The sequence below is a fragment of the Schistocerca cancellata genome, chromosome 10 (genome assembly GCF_023864275.1).
Source record: "Schistocerca cancellata isolate TAMUIC-IGC-003103 chromosome 10, iqSchCanc2.1, whole genome shotgun sequence".
In the NCBI taxonomy this organism is placed as follows: Eukaryota; Metazoa; Arthropoda; class Insecta; order Orthoptera; family Acrididae; genus Schistocerca; species Schistocerca cancellata.
This window is the reverse complement of record NC_064635.1, coordinates 162,403,693-162,419,834: the sequence shown is the minus strand read 5'-3', so window position 1 is coordinate 162,419,834 and position 16,142 is coordinate 162,403,693. Positions and strand designations below refer to the sequence as shown.

At 40.7% G+C, this 16,142-nt stretch overlaps 1 protein-coding gene across 5 annotated transcripts in view; it reads right to left on the bottom strand.

Annotated features, from left to right (window-relative positions):
• LOC126106859 (spectrin beta chain) overlaps positions 1 to 16,142 on the bottom strand; it is a 484,283-nt gene that overhangs the window by 138,838 nt on the left and 329,303 nt on the right. For all 5 annotated transcript variants that reach the window (XM_049913255.1, XM_049913253.1, XM_049913254.1 and 2 more), the window contains exons 4-9: positions 15,750 to 15,901; positions 10,822 to 10,995; positions 9,319 to 9,607; positions 5,586 to 5,886; positions 3,903 to 4,115; positions 1,321 to 1,548 (exon numbers count right to left, since the gene is read on the bottom strand). In XM_049913255.1, the coding sequence (XP_049769212.1) occupies positions 1,321 to 1,548; positions 3,903 to 4,115; positions 5,586 to 5,886; positions 9,319 to 9,607; positions 10,822 to 10,995; positions 15,750 to 15,901 (1,357 nt within the window). The remainder of the gene's footprint in view (positions 1 to 1,320; positions 1,549 to 3,902; positions 4,116 to 5,585; positions 5,887 to 9,318; positions 9,608 to 10,821; positions 10,996 to 15,749; positions 15,902 to 16,142) is intronic.

The following is a 16,142-nucleotide window of genomic DNA, read 5'->3' as shown; positions in this document are numbered from 1 at the left end:
AGACATTATTCCTTAATAAATTTGTAGACTGATCACAACAGACGACAAAGAACAATGTAGTGTTAAAAATTCTTTATTAAATGGAAATTATGACAAAGGAATCAGCAAATCCTGAATATATCACAATCATTCTATTTCACAGCATTTTTACCGATAATACAGCTGTAACTATGAACATTCTTCTCTGCCAAAATTGGAAGAAACACTTAAAAGGCATCTTGAAAAACTACTACTGCACTTGTGAAGGCTCACAATTCTTAAGCAAGTGAAATATTTAATTTTCCAAACCTGTAATATCTGCACTACAAAAAGTTCCATGTGTGTCGCTGACAGAAGAGTAGAATTTAATACACTGGAAAAAGAATGCACAGGGCATCTAAGGCGGATGACGCTGGATAGTGCCATAAAGCTGGTTGCATGTACCAGATGTGTCAATGAGAGAATTAATTCATAAAGGAAGGTTCTGTGCGTATCATCATATTGATACATATTTTCAATTTTCTTTTTTAATTTTTTTAAAGGCTCAAAACATTTTAGGGAGGAAAAGCTTTAAGAAGAGAACCAGATACATGGACACACAGCATGGTGGCTAGCACACTGGGCTCACATTTGGGAGGACGACTGTTCAAACCCACGCCTGGACATCCTGATTTAGATTTTCTAGGATTTCCTTAAATCGCTTCAGGCAAATGCTAGGATGGTTTCTTTGAAAGGGGATAGGCGACTTCCTTCCCCATCCTTCGCTAATCTGATGGGACCGATGACCTCGCCGTTTGGTCCCCTCCCCCATATCAACCAACCATACCTGGACACAACTGATATGGGAACAAAAACCATTTCTTTGAGTGTGATAGTACTGGGAAATATTGGTCCCAGAGAATTTAATTCTTTGTAAATATGAGCCGTTTCCTACCAGACTAAAGGATTTTAAATAATCAGAAAAACTGATTGTTTTATGTACCTTCAAATAACATTACAAACACAATTCTTAGATTACATACCTGCTGAAAAGGATACAATTTAATGATACTAAGAAATGTGTATCGACATCAGAAATGGGAACAAATTCTAACAGTGACTGAAAAAGTGGCGCAGGAAGTGGTCGAAGACAAACTACTGTTCCATCACATAACTCAAACTGAGTTACTCTTAAACATGATTTGCTCATGGCTTCCTGTTGCTCTTCTTCCTCATTACTACTCCTCCCCATTAAGGAAGAGAACAAGCATGAAGTGAATGTGCAGCATACATTCAGATACAGCCTACTCCTATCCACATTCTGACAAATTGAAACAGTTCCAATATTTTACTGTTCAATACCTGGCATTGATGCGGTCAATGTCATGGTAGTTTTCAGCTTCCAGCTCCTGTGACACAGCCACGACAGCCTGGACACGTTCTTCATACGCAAAGATGTCTGTCTCGATAGCCTCGTGCTTCTTGGCAGCCGCCTCCACAGCAGCCAAGTCAAACCCGAAGTTGTCCTGGGACACGAGGCGCTGGTTCTCCGACAGCCATGTTTCTCGCATACTCGCCTTGCGATTGAACCTGTGAACATGAAAATTGTGTTTCACAATCATCAGAAAACACGAGATGTGTTTGCAAAACATATTTACAAAAATCAGTATTTATTGCAGGAATATATAGTATCCCTACAGAGTAGCACGAGTATTGTGCAAAAATAATGAGAAAACCTGAACAGTTATCTACAAAAGTGTTCAAGCTTTTTGGTAAGTGTAACCCTTTTTAATGTCTTTTTATTGTGGTACTCCCTGTATGTCTATAGTATGCCTTCAAACCAACATTTCGTAAATGGATTATTTGCAATGAAAATGACAATTATAGCAAATAATATTTATTTGTTTTTAAAAGTAATTCCAAAATTAACCCAAAAGTTCTTAAACCAAATTAAATTTTTATGAGATAAAATGAGGTACTGATCATTATTTTTGCACATATATTTAATATTAAGTGCAAGGATTTTTTCATGGTCAGTATATATATTTATTTACCATCAAGGGTTAAATTAAGTTCATTTGATCTTTTTAGAAAGTTGCTTAAATAAGCAATTTGGACCGCTCCTTTCCATGATAAAAAACTACGTACTGTAGGTGCACTGGCAGGTCAACAACAGTTCCTGTTTATGTAACCTGATGTAGTCACGCCTTGTACAGTAGTTTCTCATTGTTGAGTTTTCCATCTGAAAGGTTGCCCTCTAGTCTCTGATAAATACAGGCTTATTCACTGTCGGTGTCGCGTTCATATCATACATCCAAATTAGTATGTGGAAGCAAGGTTCGATCAGTCTAATTTTTTTTTTTTCTCTCCATAGAGGAGTTAATTTTATTTATTTTGTAAGTTACTTTCTTGAATGATATGAAAGAAGGGACATTCATTTCACGGAACCTGTAAGTTATCTCCATGGAATCCCAGAATTCTGCAGAACACAGCTGACAGAATGTTGACCTACGTACATTATATGACCCGGTACCTTACATACTCACCATATGCACAGCTTACATACTCACCATATGCACAGTAGTTCATGTGACACAAATAATAATAATAATAATAATAATAATAATAATAAAATAATAATCATCATCATATCCTCCTCCCCCCCCCCCCTCCGTTAATGGATATCGACAACCACACATGATGTACCTTTATTCTATGAAGTGCAGTATGTAATAGTTTATATGCACTTAGCATTCATGTCCACTGCTCTATGTTATCTAACCGACCTATTCTTACCACCACCTCCTCCTTTCTCACTGAATGCTCCCTCCTATTATCGACCATATTTTGTGTTCTGTAATATACTTTATGTCCTAACTTCCTTGTTGTTGGCATTTTTAGTGCCCATTCTTCAGAATCATATATAAGTATAGACCAGATGTGGTTAGCACCTTACAAATCTTCACTCTACGGTTTAGTTATGCATGTCTGAAAGAACAAAGTTAGGATCCACATATTTTTGAAATTAATTCGGTAACTGAATTCCAAGACATCATCTGTATTAGGTATGACTCTGCTATCCGATAGTGACATATGAAAATTTGTGCCAAACCAAGACACGAAGGTTTAGGTCCACATCTGTACTTGTGAGAATTTTCTCAAGTTTTATGAAGGCATTACGAGTGTTCTCAGTGCAACATTTTACATCCATGACTGTCCTCCAATCTTCACAAAGCCACATTCCAAAATGCTTAACTTGTCTACTCTTTACATTTAGGAGCCAATGAATCTTAGATTTGCATCTGTAACAGAGTTGGGCTATTGTGATACAACCATAAAACTTGTCTTTTTGGCGTTGATAGTCAGACACAGAGTACTATTGACATTTCCTAGTATGCTGATGAGTTACTGAAGATCTAAACTATCATAAAACAATACTGTATCATCCGCATATGAAAAGATAATCAGGGCTGTTATTTTTCGCCTTTTTCTACGTCACTGAAGACAAATTTTCACCGTTCCCCATCCTTAAGTTTTATTGAAATGAATATGCCACTGTTTTCACTATTTGGTTTCTCCAAGCGATCTTACACAAACAGAATTCTTGTCTTAATATTCACAACAAGTTGACTGCATTGTTTTGAATTATGTGATCTGTTATGAGGATTCGTTGAATGCATCTTGAGAACAGGAGAACATGGTATGCCTTTTTAATGTAAATAAATAAATACATAAAATAAACAAAAATATAAAAATTCTAGCACTAATTATTGAACAACTCTTACAGAAATGTGATGGTTGCGTAAGACACTTCGCATGCCTCTGTTGTTGCTCTACCACCTAAGTTGGTCAATTAGAAGTGCACTAAAACCACCTCTACAAGGCAGCAACTATAGTTCCACCATTGACAGCAGGAAATAGTTTGGGATTTTCAGCGAGCTTACCTGGCTGCGAGCTGTTCCAGCTTCTCCTGACGGATGAGTTCCTCTCGGAGGGCGAGCTCTCGCTCGTGCTCCGCTTTCTCCAGCCTCTCCCATGCCTTGTTTATGTCGGAGATCATGCGCCCTTCTCGAGGTGTGTACGGCTTCTGATTGTTTGCTCGCATTCGTGACTGCAGTGTAAACAGCAGCACTTCGAGGTTGCCTTTTTCCACAAACCTATATGACACAGTTTATGCTTGTAGAAATGCAGTGTTGTAATCAATTAACAGGTGAAAAGAAACTGCGCACACACACACACACACACACACACACACACACACACACACACACACAACACACACACACACACACACACTTTAAACCACCTATAAATGTGAGAACACATCTATTAACTAGCTTTTCTTCAGTTCTGTAAGATTTTGCACTTTAAATCCAATGCTGTCAAACTACATTTAAGAGACAAATAGCAAATAACATGAAGTAGTATCATCCTAGAAGACTGTTCTTTGTCTCTTAACCGATTTCTATGCCTTTACTATAACAGGTTTCATATACACAGACTCAACATAACAAAACATCACCCATCTCTCATAACTCTTTTTGTCAATGAAATGAATCACGCCCCAAATGAACACACTACTACTAACAATACCATGAGTTCATTTGTGGAGCACACCTTCCTGTGTGTATTTCTGCAGAATATTAAAGTTTCTCTTTCATTACTTAATCAACCTGTCTCTCTTATGTAATTAGTAAGAGGGGCTAAAATTAAAAAGCAGCTTAGGTGTTTACATTAGCTATCCTTTGATACTCCATCCTCTCTCTTTTTTTTTAAACTTAGTTTAAAAGATCTGAAAACCACGGCATGACCCCCCAAACCCCCTCCTCTTTGAAAATATGAAGCTAAATGCAACACTAAATTTATATGTAGCATTATCCACACCATTTTTCCACTGCCCAGAGCTGTTATTCTTTTGCCAATTAATTTATGTGGTTCACATCACATGTATAAGAAGTACGTTTTTCACTGCTGTAATCTCTCATCCATACACTTTTATAGAAGTGTAAGTTAGTGTGCCATTTCTACCCTACACAGGAAAGTGAATAGTCATGGGGTGCCCATACACTCTAAGCTCTTCAACTCTGCACAGCACCTACAACTAGGAAAAAGCATCCAAACTGCTATAAATTCTTAAAATAAAATATTATATATCATGACAAGATTTAATTCCCTGGACATAGGTATTACAGCATTCTTAACTCATTTTTACACAAACTGATCTCCAACTTTCCACTGAAAAGCCAGCTACCTGTTGGAAACACTAGTCTGTATAGAAGTTTTACCAATTACACATGTCAGGCATTAAAGTTTCACAAAATTCTTAACATTGGAACTTCTACTCTCACCTCTTGCACAGTCAGAGGTAATGTTGAATTTTATTATGTTTTGCATTTTAAAACATTACAGATTTAATAAATGTCATTTATTTTTTCACACAATTTGCCTCAGCTGAGTGCTATTTCCATTTTAATATGGAGACTACCACTAGACTAAATTTTTTAAGGAAGTCAGTATTCAGGGAAAGTAGAGAAACGTATGCCAGGCACATCATTCCAAACATGGAAATTTTACTATGATGACTACACAACTATGAGCACAGTACTCTAAATCAACTCCATACTTACTTAGGTGGTTTCTCCACAGTGCGGTAAGTATTGAACTGTGCCAGCTGCTGCTGCACTCCGGCCAAAGAGTTGGCAAAGTTACGATCTCCGAGGGACTCTATTGTCGCTTCGATCCAGCGCAGTAAATCTGATGTCAGTGATTCATATTCCTGTGCGGACCTGTCGTTCTCCATGGCAATACCGACCACTTTACCAATTCGCTTGCCCTGCACAGTTTCCTGCTTCAGCTTGCTGAAGTAGTGGTAATAAGTCACGACATATGTGATGATGGACTTCTCGTCGGGCTGCTCCACGAAGACATCTGCAAATAGAAAATGGTCAAAACTTTTCATTTTGTGCAGCTATGAAATAGAAGAGGCAAAAATGCTGCAACATAAACTGACAGCCCACCATCAGTATGCACTGTTTTGCCTTACTAGCTAGCATCCACAATTTAGTGAAGAAATAAAACCATTTTAAAATGAAACTGTGACCAATTAACTAAAAATATTTATATGAGAAACTGATGAAAAAAAGTTTTGCACCACACACTCAGCTCTTTAAAACTTGGAATTACAGCAAATTGCTATGTGCAGTCCACCTATGTAATGGAGGTAAAAGCAAGCCCGCTTTCTCAGTCAGTATAGTTCAGTTGAGCACACTGTGGTTACAATTGTGAATGGGATGATACTGTTAAATCCTTTGATGTGTCCACGAGTGCTATTCCAAGCTCAGACTGGGCAGACATTGCCCCTTCACAGCAAGGAGGACTGTTAACAAGGGAAAATGCCCTTCAAATTAGTGTACACCGGAGCTATGCCATTTGAACATTCGACCACTACTGTACCCATACAACACTGACAATCTGTCACCTGCACTTATGAACTGTGGGTAACTGAGAAGGTTGTTGATGTCATGTGTGGTGTTGTTCCACGTTACTGAAAACATCGAAACAGTCATTCATCTCTTGCGAGCCGATTCAAACACACATTTGACAGTTTCTGGGCAGATTGATTTGCACTAATGGTTTGGTGAAAAAACCACGTTACATCGCAGACTGAACACCAATCTTGAGATTACACAACTGCTCTTCAAACTACTGATGAGGATTTTCTAAAGTGTAATGGTACACGGTCTCTTTAGTTCACATACCCTGACAAGCTGATCTGAGGCTCATCTGAAGAAATGAAAAACTGTGGATCCGTAAGTCTAGATTCCACTTCACTCAAGAGACCACATGCAGAACTCAACATGCAGAAGTTTGTCTGGATGCAGGTCCTTTTTGATAGTATTTCACCACAATAGTGTGTTATTTCCTGCTAGTTACAGTGCTAGATACAGCTTTTATTTGCTACAGAGCCAATTTCATGCCATTCTGCCACTAGATTTTTCACTGTGAACTTAGCTGGCGGTTTTGCCGAAACACTGCATCTTTAACACCTGCGCAAACTGTTCTACTGATGTTTTCCACTAATGAAAATGCACCATTTTGTGTTGCATTCCACTGGTCACTAAACATTTCTGCACCATTCACTTATTCACTCAAATGTAAATGATACAGGGCACAGCAGGCAGGAGATGTCCGCATGCAGACATGTGACAGCAACCAATCGATGCATCAAAATCACAGCTTCCAGCATTATTCACGATGGACACTTCTCCCCTTGCTCATTAAGAAGGGTCAGGTCCACATCAGCCTTAACATTCTCTGGGCCACTTATTTTACTCATCCCACATTATGAACAACAGCATAAAACATTCAGCATAAGGGTGCTTGAGGAACATGGGAACACACAGGATGGACCTGGATCAACAGTGATGTGTCGTCTTCACTAATGAGAGAGAGCTTCACTTGTGGGAGAAGGGATACTGTCGTGAAATGGCTTCACCAGAGCTTAGCAGATTTTAGTGTGTGTCGTTTTCAAGCCTATAAGAATGTCATCTGTGGAAGGTAATGTTCGGGGGTTGACAGGACACAGTTCTAATCTGTCAGGACATTAAAAAAAAACACTGGCACTTCACCACAAAACGAAAGATTCATTCTTTAACTTTTACATCATCAAACATAGATAAAATTCTATCAAGCTTCCAGCTGCATCAGGTGGTTTAAAATTCAAAAAACTTTCAGCCATGTACTCCTCAGGCACCGTAAAATGGTGACAGTCTTTTGGTTGCTGCTACTGCCCTCACATTGCAGCACTGCCTCCTGCGACGTCACTGGTGCCCACTCCAGCATCATTTAAGGTAATGTTTTTGCCGTGCACCAGCTTCAACTTTCCGATGGTTGGATCCAAGCCGTGTTTAGCTGCCAGCTGCCGTCTTTATTAAGGGTGTTGCCATAAATTTTTATCTCAATTATTTCTTTTATCACACTGTCCCAGAAACTATTTGTTCACGTAATAATGGCTGTTTCGTCAAATGCAATGTGATGTCCGTTTTCCAGAACATGTTCTGCTACAAGCAACTCTCAATGTTCTACACATTGCTGTTCAGTGGTACACACAATCTGTCCAACATACAATTTCCCCACACCCACATGGTATTTTATATATTCCTGTCATTCTGAGGCTGGCACCATCTCCCACAGGCATCAAGAATTGTCAAATTTTTGCTGGATCCCTGAATAATGAATTGATTGTATGCATCTTTAAGAGCCAGTTAATCTTTCCTGTTGCTGAGCCACAGAACAGCAAAAACACAAGCTTCTTCAAGTCCTCTTCAGGGTCCTTCTGCTTATGTGTTTTCAGAAAGATGGCTTGCGAAATCTGGGGGTCAATGTAACAATTTTCCTTTAATACCTTAAATAAGTGGCTCAGTTCCTTCAGCAAGTTTTCAGCATCTGAGACAGTGTCCGTTCGATGCAGCAAGGCCTTCAGAATAGACTGACAGCGATAGCTGTCAGCTTGCAGACTGCAGATATCGGCACTTGTGAGTGGCTTCCCGGTAAACACTGTGGCTGAGACACCCATTTGCTTTACGGGTGATGAGGACATCACAGAATGGCAAGGCACCATCTGCCTCTAATTTCACTGTGAACTTTATGTTGTCATGGATATTGTTGATGGGGTCAAAGAATTCTCCCAGTTTTCATGTACACAGTACATGACAATGAACATGTCATCAAAGTGATGATAACAGCAACTAGGCTTTGCAGGAGCTGTGTCCAGCGCCAAGGCTCAAACAGGTTGGCTGTAACTGGAACTAATGGGCTCCCCCTGTGATGCCCTCCATCTGGTTAAAACATTTTCCACCATACAAGAAATACAATGATATCACAGTGTGCTTGGATAAATTCACCACAGGAATAGTGACACCAACATCAAAGCGGACTATACTATCCTCTTCTACAAGGCACGGGCATTTAATTCAAGTGATGTACTCTTTAATATTTTTGATGTGGTGCACACAATGACCAATGTGAGAAGTGAGTCATTTTGTGCACCACATTAAGAATACAACAGAGGGAATTTTATCAATACATATTGCCATAAAACCATGCACTTTTACACTGCCCAGCACACTTCCAACTACTGTATCTCAGTGAGTAGATTATCTCTGCTTACATAACAGATATTTTAAAATAACCAATCTCACACAGATGAGACTATTTTTTTATATACACTATTCATTTCTTCAATTCCTATTACACACACAATTTGGTACTTCGTATTAATTAGTCACATTTTCCTAACAGACTTTTGTGAGATTCTCCACGGAGAAATACATTAACCAAATGCAAATTAATGTTTCTCACCCTCAGCATCCAACAACTTTGTTAGGCCAAGCTTCTCTTCAGCAACATTAAATGCATTGTTGAGATTGTACATCGCATTGGACTTCGACAGTTTTTCAAACTGTATGAGGTCTGGACGATGTTTGTGGATAATCGCATTAAAAGCGAGACCGTCACGCCACGACGTTGTGAAATTCCTCACGTTGACATTGTGATAGCCAGCAGTCTTCATCTGACACCATAACAGGAGTGCATCCTTTGCCGACTTTGTTTCTTGGTTATCGGTCTCTTCAATTGTTATGTCTTGTATCTGCAACAAATTCTTTCCTTCAGTTACTAGGTCAACACAATACCATATTCAGATAAAAAATAGAGCCAAAGACTATTAATGCAATGCATACAAGCTGCATGACTGAATAGGCCTTAATTAATCTTGGTTGTGTGACTGAATGGGTCTAGGAGATTTACCCATACATGCAATTACATATACTGAAATTAAAATCAGAAGTAACTCGTTACATGGTGAGGTTCACATATTTTTATCAGTCTACTATTGATTTGTATTTACACTTGTAACGGCAAATAGAAACAACTGATGTACTAATCGCCCCCACCCATTTTAACAAAGAAGTGTTTAAGAAAACTGATTCACACACAATCATCTTCCTAATTTTATCATTATCATTAGCAAGTGACAAACAACCTGCAGTTGTAAACACCCAGTTTTTTTTTAACAAGGAACATACTGTACATCCACTGTCTGTCAATTAGTCAGAAATTTCACCTTTTAGTTACGTACATCTATACTATGACTTTCATAACCTAACCTAAAAGGGTAACTATTTTCTATTTGAAATGTGTTTTCCACTGCCCGACAGGGTAAAATCTGGAGTAAAAACATAAACGCAGAATTAAGTGTGAAACTTAAAATAGAGAACACTGCACTTTGTATACAAAGAAATGACAGAACATGTTCTGCCTATGACTGAAATCACCACTCCAATGCAAGCCTCACATCATTAACCTTTGGGGAGAAGATCAGTTGGCAGACCGAGGACAAGATAGTGCATCTGGAGCAGGCTGGTCTTGGCATAAACACAGAAAGCCAGAAGACGGAGGTCACTCAAGTACTATAATTGGCTTTAACATGCTGGTTTATCACATGATGGTTGTTAATAGGCAGTACGTGTCACACATCTGATTAACAATGTTGCATTATATCTGAGGATGATCTGTTTTTAACCAAAGTGACAACACAGCTGTATGCAAACCATGATTTTCCCAAAATTAAAATGAATGTTTTAAAATCATCATCACATGACAAACGTAAAATAATAACAAGAGTAGTAGTTATTTCATTGCCCACATAATCAGATAAAGTAATTCACACCATGTCATTTTGGCATGACAAACTTTTCTTAGGTTTCTAGAAGCTGTTTATCAGTCTCTTTATAATAATTCCTTTTAAATTTAACAAGTGAAGAATTTTTTTTTAATATGGTGTTTTGTTTTTGAAAGTCAGACCTGGAATCTAAGGATGATGGTCCATATGAGGCCCAGGCTGAGCCTCGGATTTCCGTCGACGATGTCATGTGAACCCATATTCTCCAGGTGGACCCTCTGGTCCCTCAGGAACTGGAGGGCTTTGTCCACATTCTCCAGGCAGTGGATGCGCATCTTCCCCTTGGTTGGACGAGGCTGGCAAAGGACACACAAAGATAAATACATAGTTTTCTGATCAACACACACACACACACACACACACACACACACACACACACACACACACACTCACTAAGACTGTGCCACAGAGAAAATGTTCAAGCATAACAACAAGCCCTGGCACGAAGATCAAGAATGATACAGCAGAGAGGGCTGTGAGAACAACTTCAGCCAATAGCATGCTGACTAGGACGTCACCATGACAGCAGCAACCTCTACACGAAGAGAATAAAAGCAACATGCCGCCTAGCCCCGGACACACTATAAGAGCCGCAGTAGAAGACGACCCATGACTTGGGAACAGTATCATTTACTTGCATGGACATTTTATACATTGAAGGACATTAATTTTTTTCATGTCACCAATTGATTGCGACCACTTTTTGTAAAGAGGCCAAGTTAAGCACTGTCAATGCACTTTACTGTAATAAAAACCATTAATGTGATTTGCTCGAATTGTTGTTTAGCGATCCGAGAAAGCACCATCCTAGGCATCTTATATTACACGAGTGGGCAGGATACCACAGAAAGTCTGTTGAAACATCAGTCGGACTTGCAGAACACTGCTCGTATTATCTGCCGTTTATGATAGTTAACCATTATTTCAGACTTTGTATGTATTTGCTGAATCAAAATGAGGATTCAGCCGAGTCTTAAAAAATTGACAGGAGATAGAATGCCTGACAAATACTGTCTGGTTGTGAAATTTCAGTATTGCCAACAGGGACATTTAAAAGCTGAAAAATTTATTTCTAGCTTTCATTTTATTTATTTATTTATTTATTTATTCTACTTTTAATTGTGCCTATTAGCAGTACAATAATTTCATCCCCTGAAAGCAAAATACTGAAGCCATTTCATGTATTTACTTTCTATTGTTTTCACAATGCAATCAATAAAATTTAATCCTTTTTTTTTGTGGTTTTAGGGCGCACAACTTCAATGGTCATTAGCGCCCTGACTACTCTAAGAATGCACCGCGAGGCACAAGTTGACAACAACAACTAAAAGGGAAAACACGATAAAAGACAGACTGACAGGCATAGGATTAAAAAACAGCATCATCAAATGTCCTTAGCGAGGTTTGTCAAATTGATAAAACGAAGAACACGAGCAGCTGCTCGTGTGTCATCCGCTAAAATGGCATCGAAAGTATTTGGCAGGTGAAGATCGAGGTGCAGTGTGTTAAGATCTGGACAGGACATTAAAATGTGTCTAACCGTCAGCAAGTGCCCACATGGGCAGAACGGCGCCGGCGCAGCCGTCAGCAGATGGCGATGGCTGAACCGGCAGTGTCCAATTCTTAACCGGGCTAAAACGACCTCCTCCCGCCGAGAAGGGCGTGAGGAGGACGTCCAGAAGAACACGAAGAACACGAGCAGCTGCTCGTGTGTCATCCGCTAAAATGGCATCGAAAGTATTTGGCAGGTGAAGATCGAGGTGCAGTGTGTTAAGATCTGGACAGGACATTAAAATGTGTCTAACCGTCAGCAAGTGCCCACATGGGCAGAACGGCGCCGGCGCAGCCGTCAGCAGATGGCGATGGCTGAACCGGCAGTGTCCAATTCTTAACCGGGCTAAAACGACCTCCTCCCGCCGAGAAGGGCGTGAGGAGGACGTCCAGAAGAACACGAAGAACACGAGCAGCTGCTCGTGTGTCATCCGCTAAAATGGCATCGAAAGTATTTGGCAGGTGAAGATCGAGGTGCAGTGTGTTAAGATCTGGACAGGACATTAAAATGTGTCTAACCGTCAGCAAGTGCCCACATGGGCAGAACGGCGCCGGCGCAGCCGTCAGCAGATGGCGATGGCTGAACCGGCAGTGTCCAATTCTTAACCGGGCTAAAACGACCTCCTCCCGCCGAGAAGGGCGTGAGGAGGACGTCCAAGCCACGGGAAGAGGTTTTAAGGCCCGAAGCTTGTTGTCGGTAAGTGCAGCCCAATCGGCATGCCACAGCGACACAATTCGCCGACAAATGACCCTGCTAAAATCGGACGAAGGGACACAACAAGAAGCTGTCCGAGGCTGGAGGACCGCAGCCTTGGCCGCGGCATCTGCAGCTTCGTTCCCAGGGATACCGACATGGCCAGGAACCCACATAAAGCTAACCGGAGAACCGACGTCCACCAGCTGCTGAAGAGAGCGTTGGATCCGGTGTACGAAAGGGTGAACCGGGTACGGATCACTGAGGTTCTGGATGGCGCTCAGGGAATCGGAGCAGATGACATAAGCAGAATGTCGGTGGCGGCAGATGTAAAGAACAGCCTGGTAGAGGGCAAAGAGCTCAGCTGTGAAGACCGAACAATGGCCATGGAGCCGGTAGTTGAAACTCTGTGCCCCGACAATAAAGGAACACCCGACCCCGTCATTGGTCTTAGAGCCATCTGTATAAATGAAAGTCATGTTGATGAACTTCGAACGAAGTTCCAAAAAACGGGAGTGGTAGACCGAACCGGGGGTGACCTCTTTCGGGAGCGAGCTGAGGTCAAGGTGAACGCGGACCTGAGCCTCAAGCCAAGGTGGCGTGTGGCTCTCGCCCACTCTAAAGGTTGCAGGGAGTGAAAAATTAAGGTGTTGAAGGAGGCGATGAAAGCGAACTCCAGGGGGTAGCAGGGCAGAGACATACAACCCGTATTGACGGTCAAGAGAGTCGTCAAAAAAGGAACGATAAGACGGATGGTCGGGCATTGACAGTAGCCGACAGGCATACCGACAAAGCAGTATATCGCGCCGGTAGGTGAGTGGCAATTCGCCAGCCTCAGCATGAAGACTCTCTACGGGACTGGTATAAAATGCTCCGATCGCAAGTCGTAAACCCCGATGTTGTATGGAGTTGAGGCGGCGTAAGATGGATGGCCGTGCAGAGGAGTATACGAAGCTCCCATAATCCAGCTTGGAGCGGACGATCGACCGATATAGACGAAGTAGGACGGTTCGATCCGCTCCCCACGACATACCACTGAGAACACGGAGGACATTTAAAGAACGGGTACAACGGGCGGCCAAATATGACACATGTGGAGACCAGCTAAGTTTCCTGTCAAAGGTAAGGCCTAAAAATTTGGTTGTCTCCACGATTGGGAGAGCAACGGGACCGAGTCGTAAGGACGGTGGGAGAAACTCTTTGTAGCGCCAGAAGTTAATACAGACCGTCTTCTCGGCAGAAAAACGGAAGCCACTGGCGACACTCCAGGAGTAAAGACGGTCAAGAGAACGCTGAAGACAGCGCTCCAGGACACGTGTACACTGCGCGCTGCAATAGATGGTAAAATCGTCCACGAAAAGGGAGCCTGATACATCAGCTGGGAGGCAATCCATTATTGGATTGATCGCGATGGCGAAGAGAGCGACGCTCAAAACTGAGCCCTGTGGCACCCCATTCTCCTGGCGAAAGGTGTCGGACAGGACAGAACCCACACGTACCCTGAACTGTCGATCCATTATTTAATCCCTTTTAGGGCCTTGGAAATTTGACAACTTTATTTTCCAAGTCTTAACTTCTTTTCAGGCTGATGAAGACCCTTAAGTGAAATGGCTTCCTCAATACAAGAAATTCAGAGATTTTTTTTGCCCTTGCTTGCTGACAGATGACAGGATTCAGGTGCAATCAGTGTGCAGTTTTTGGGGTATGGGCAAAAAAGGTTTCAAGGTACCAGATATTAAGAGAGGGGAAAATGATCACGAAAGAAAAATTATTCAATGGGGGGTGTTACCAGTGATCCAAAACTCCCTGGCCATTTGAAACTGAGTGCCAGGCTGGATTAACTCAGAAATTGATTAGGTCACATTTCAATATCTCAGTCGAAAAAGCATTTTCCCACAACAGGCAAAGGTTCCAGGCTCTACTTCCAGTCCAGCACTCAGTTTTAACATGCAAAAAAAAAATTTCAAATCAGCAAGCCACTGTAAATCGAAATTTCATTCTGGTTAACCGATCTCCAACATAAATTTTCAGTGTACACACTAGTTTGTTTACACAGGCATACATGTAACATTTGGCGAGTTTCACTGGTCAGCTGAACTGCAGTCATACTGCTGTACAAAAGAAAGTGAAAAGATAGAGGTGTTGGTAAGGGAGCGCATGTGAAAAACAGGTCCCTCGGTGAAGGGTGGAAACCTGCTCTTTTCTGCTCGATACATTTGTAAGCAATATAGATGATACTGCGTACATCAACCAAACACTAAGCAAGAATTTAAATGTAAATTTCACTGACGTGTGTAATCTTACCCAACTGTTTGGGGTTCAGAAATAAAACAGCTATTAGTTTTTGTGAAACACTGTGAAATGATCAATTACTTCCTTTCAGTATTACAGGATTATCAAACAATTCTCCAAAGTAAGCTTTAGATATCTGCAATTTATTGAAATCTATCAGTAAGAAAAAGTTTTTCCATGAACTAACACTAACTACACAGATATAGCAAAAGGGAAAAAATATATTTTTTTAATATTCTTGGCAAATACAACAACATGAAGTTGATGCTACATCGCTTAAGTGAATGATAGAGCTCTATTATAGGAACTACTTGCATAGATAATTAACACTATACTCAAGAGAAACTCAGTTTCTGCAAACTGCATTGAAACAATTAGAAATAAATTTCTTTATATAGAATATATACAATCTTTTGATAGGGGCTTAACAGAATACTGTCTGCAGTAATTCGCACTAACACCCAAAATCGATCACACACTTTGAGATAATCAGAATGTAGTGCACAAACTTACAAGGCGCTCGCCTGACAAAACTTCCAGAAGTTTCAGGAGCATTTTGCCATCTCTCAAGTCCACATACAAGTCGCTGATACGACACGATACCCGTACTAGATGCGAGTTCACCCATTTTTGGAAGGTCTTTTTTTGTACACTCTCTCGCTCGTCTGGAATACAGAAATCACATTTATTCACGTGGCAAGGAAGCATTACAACAGTTACAGTTATTATCACTTCTGAACAAAACTATTATCATAGCATTAGCTTTACCAAAGCCAAACAGTTTACATATCTGGGGTCAATATATGATGCAGTAACATACAACACAATTTTCTGTTGGTGTTTGGCAGAATGTGACAACAATTTTAAACAAGAAACACTTCCCCAATGATCTGCAAAATATTAGGT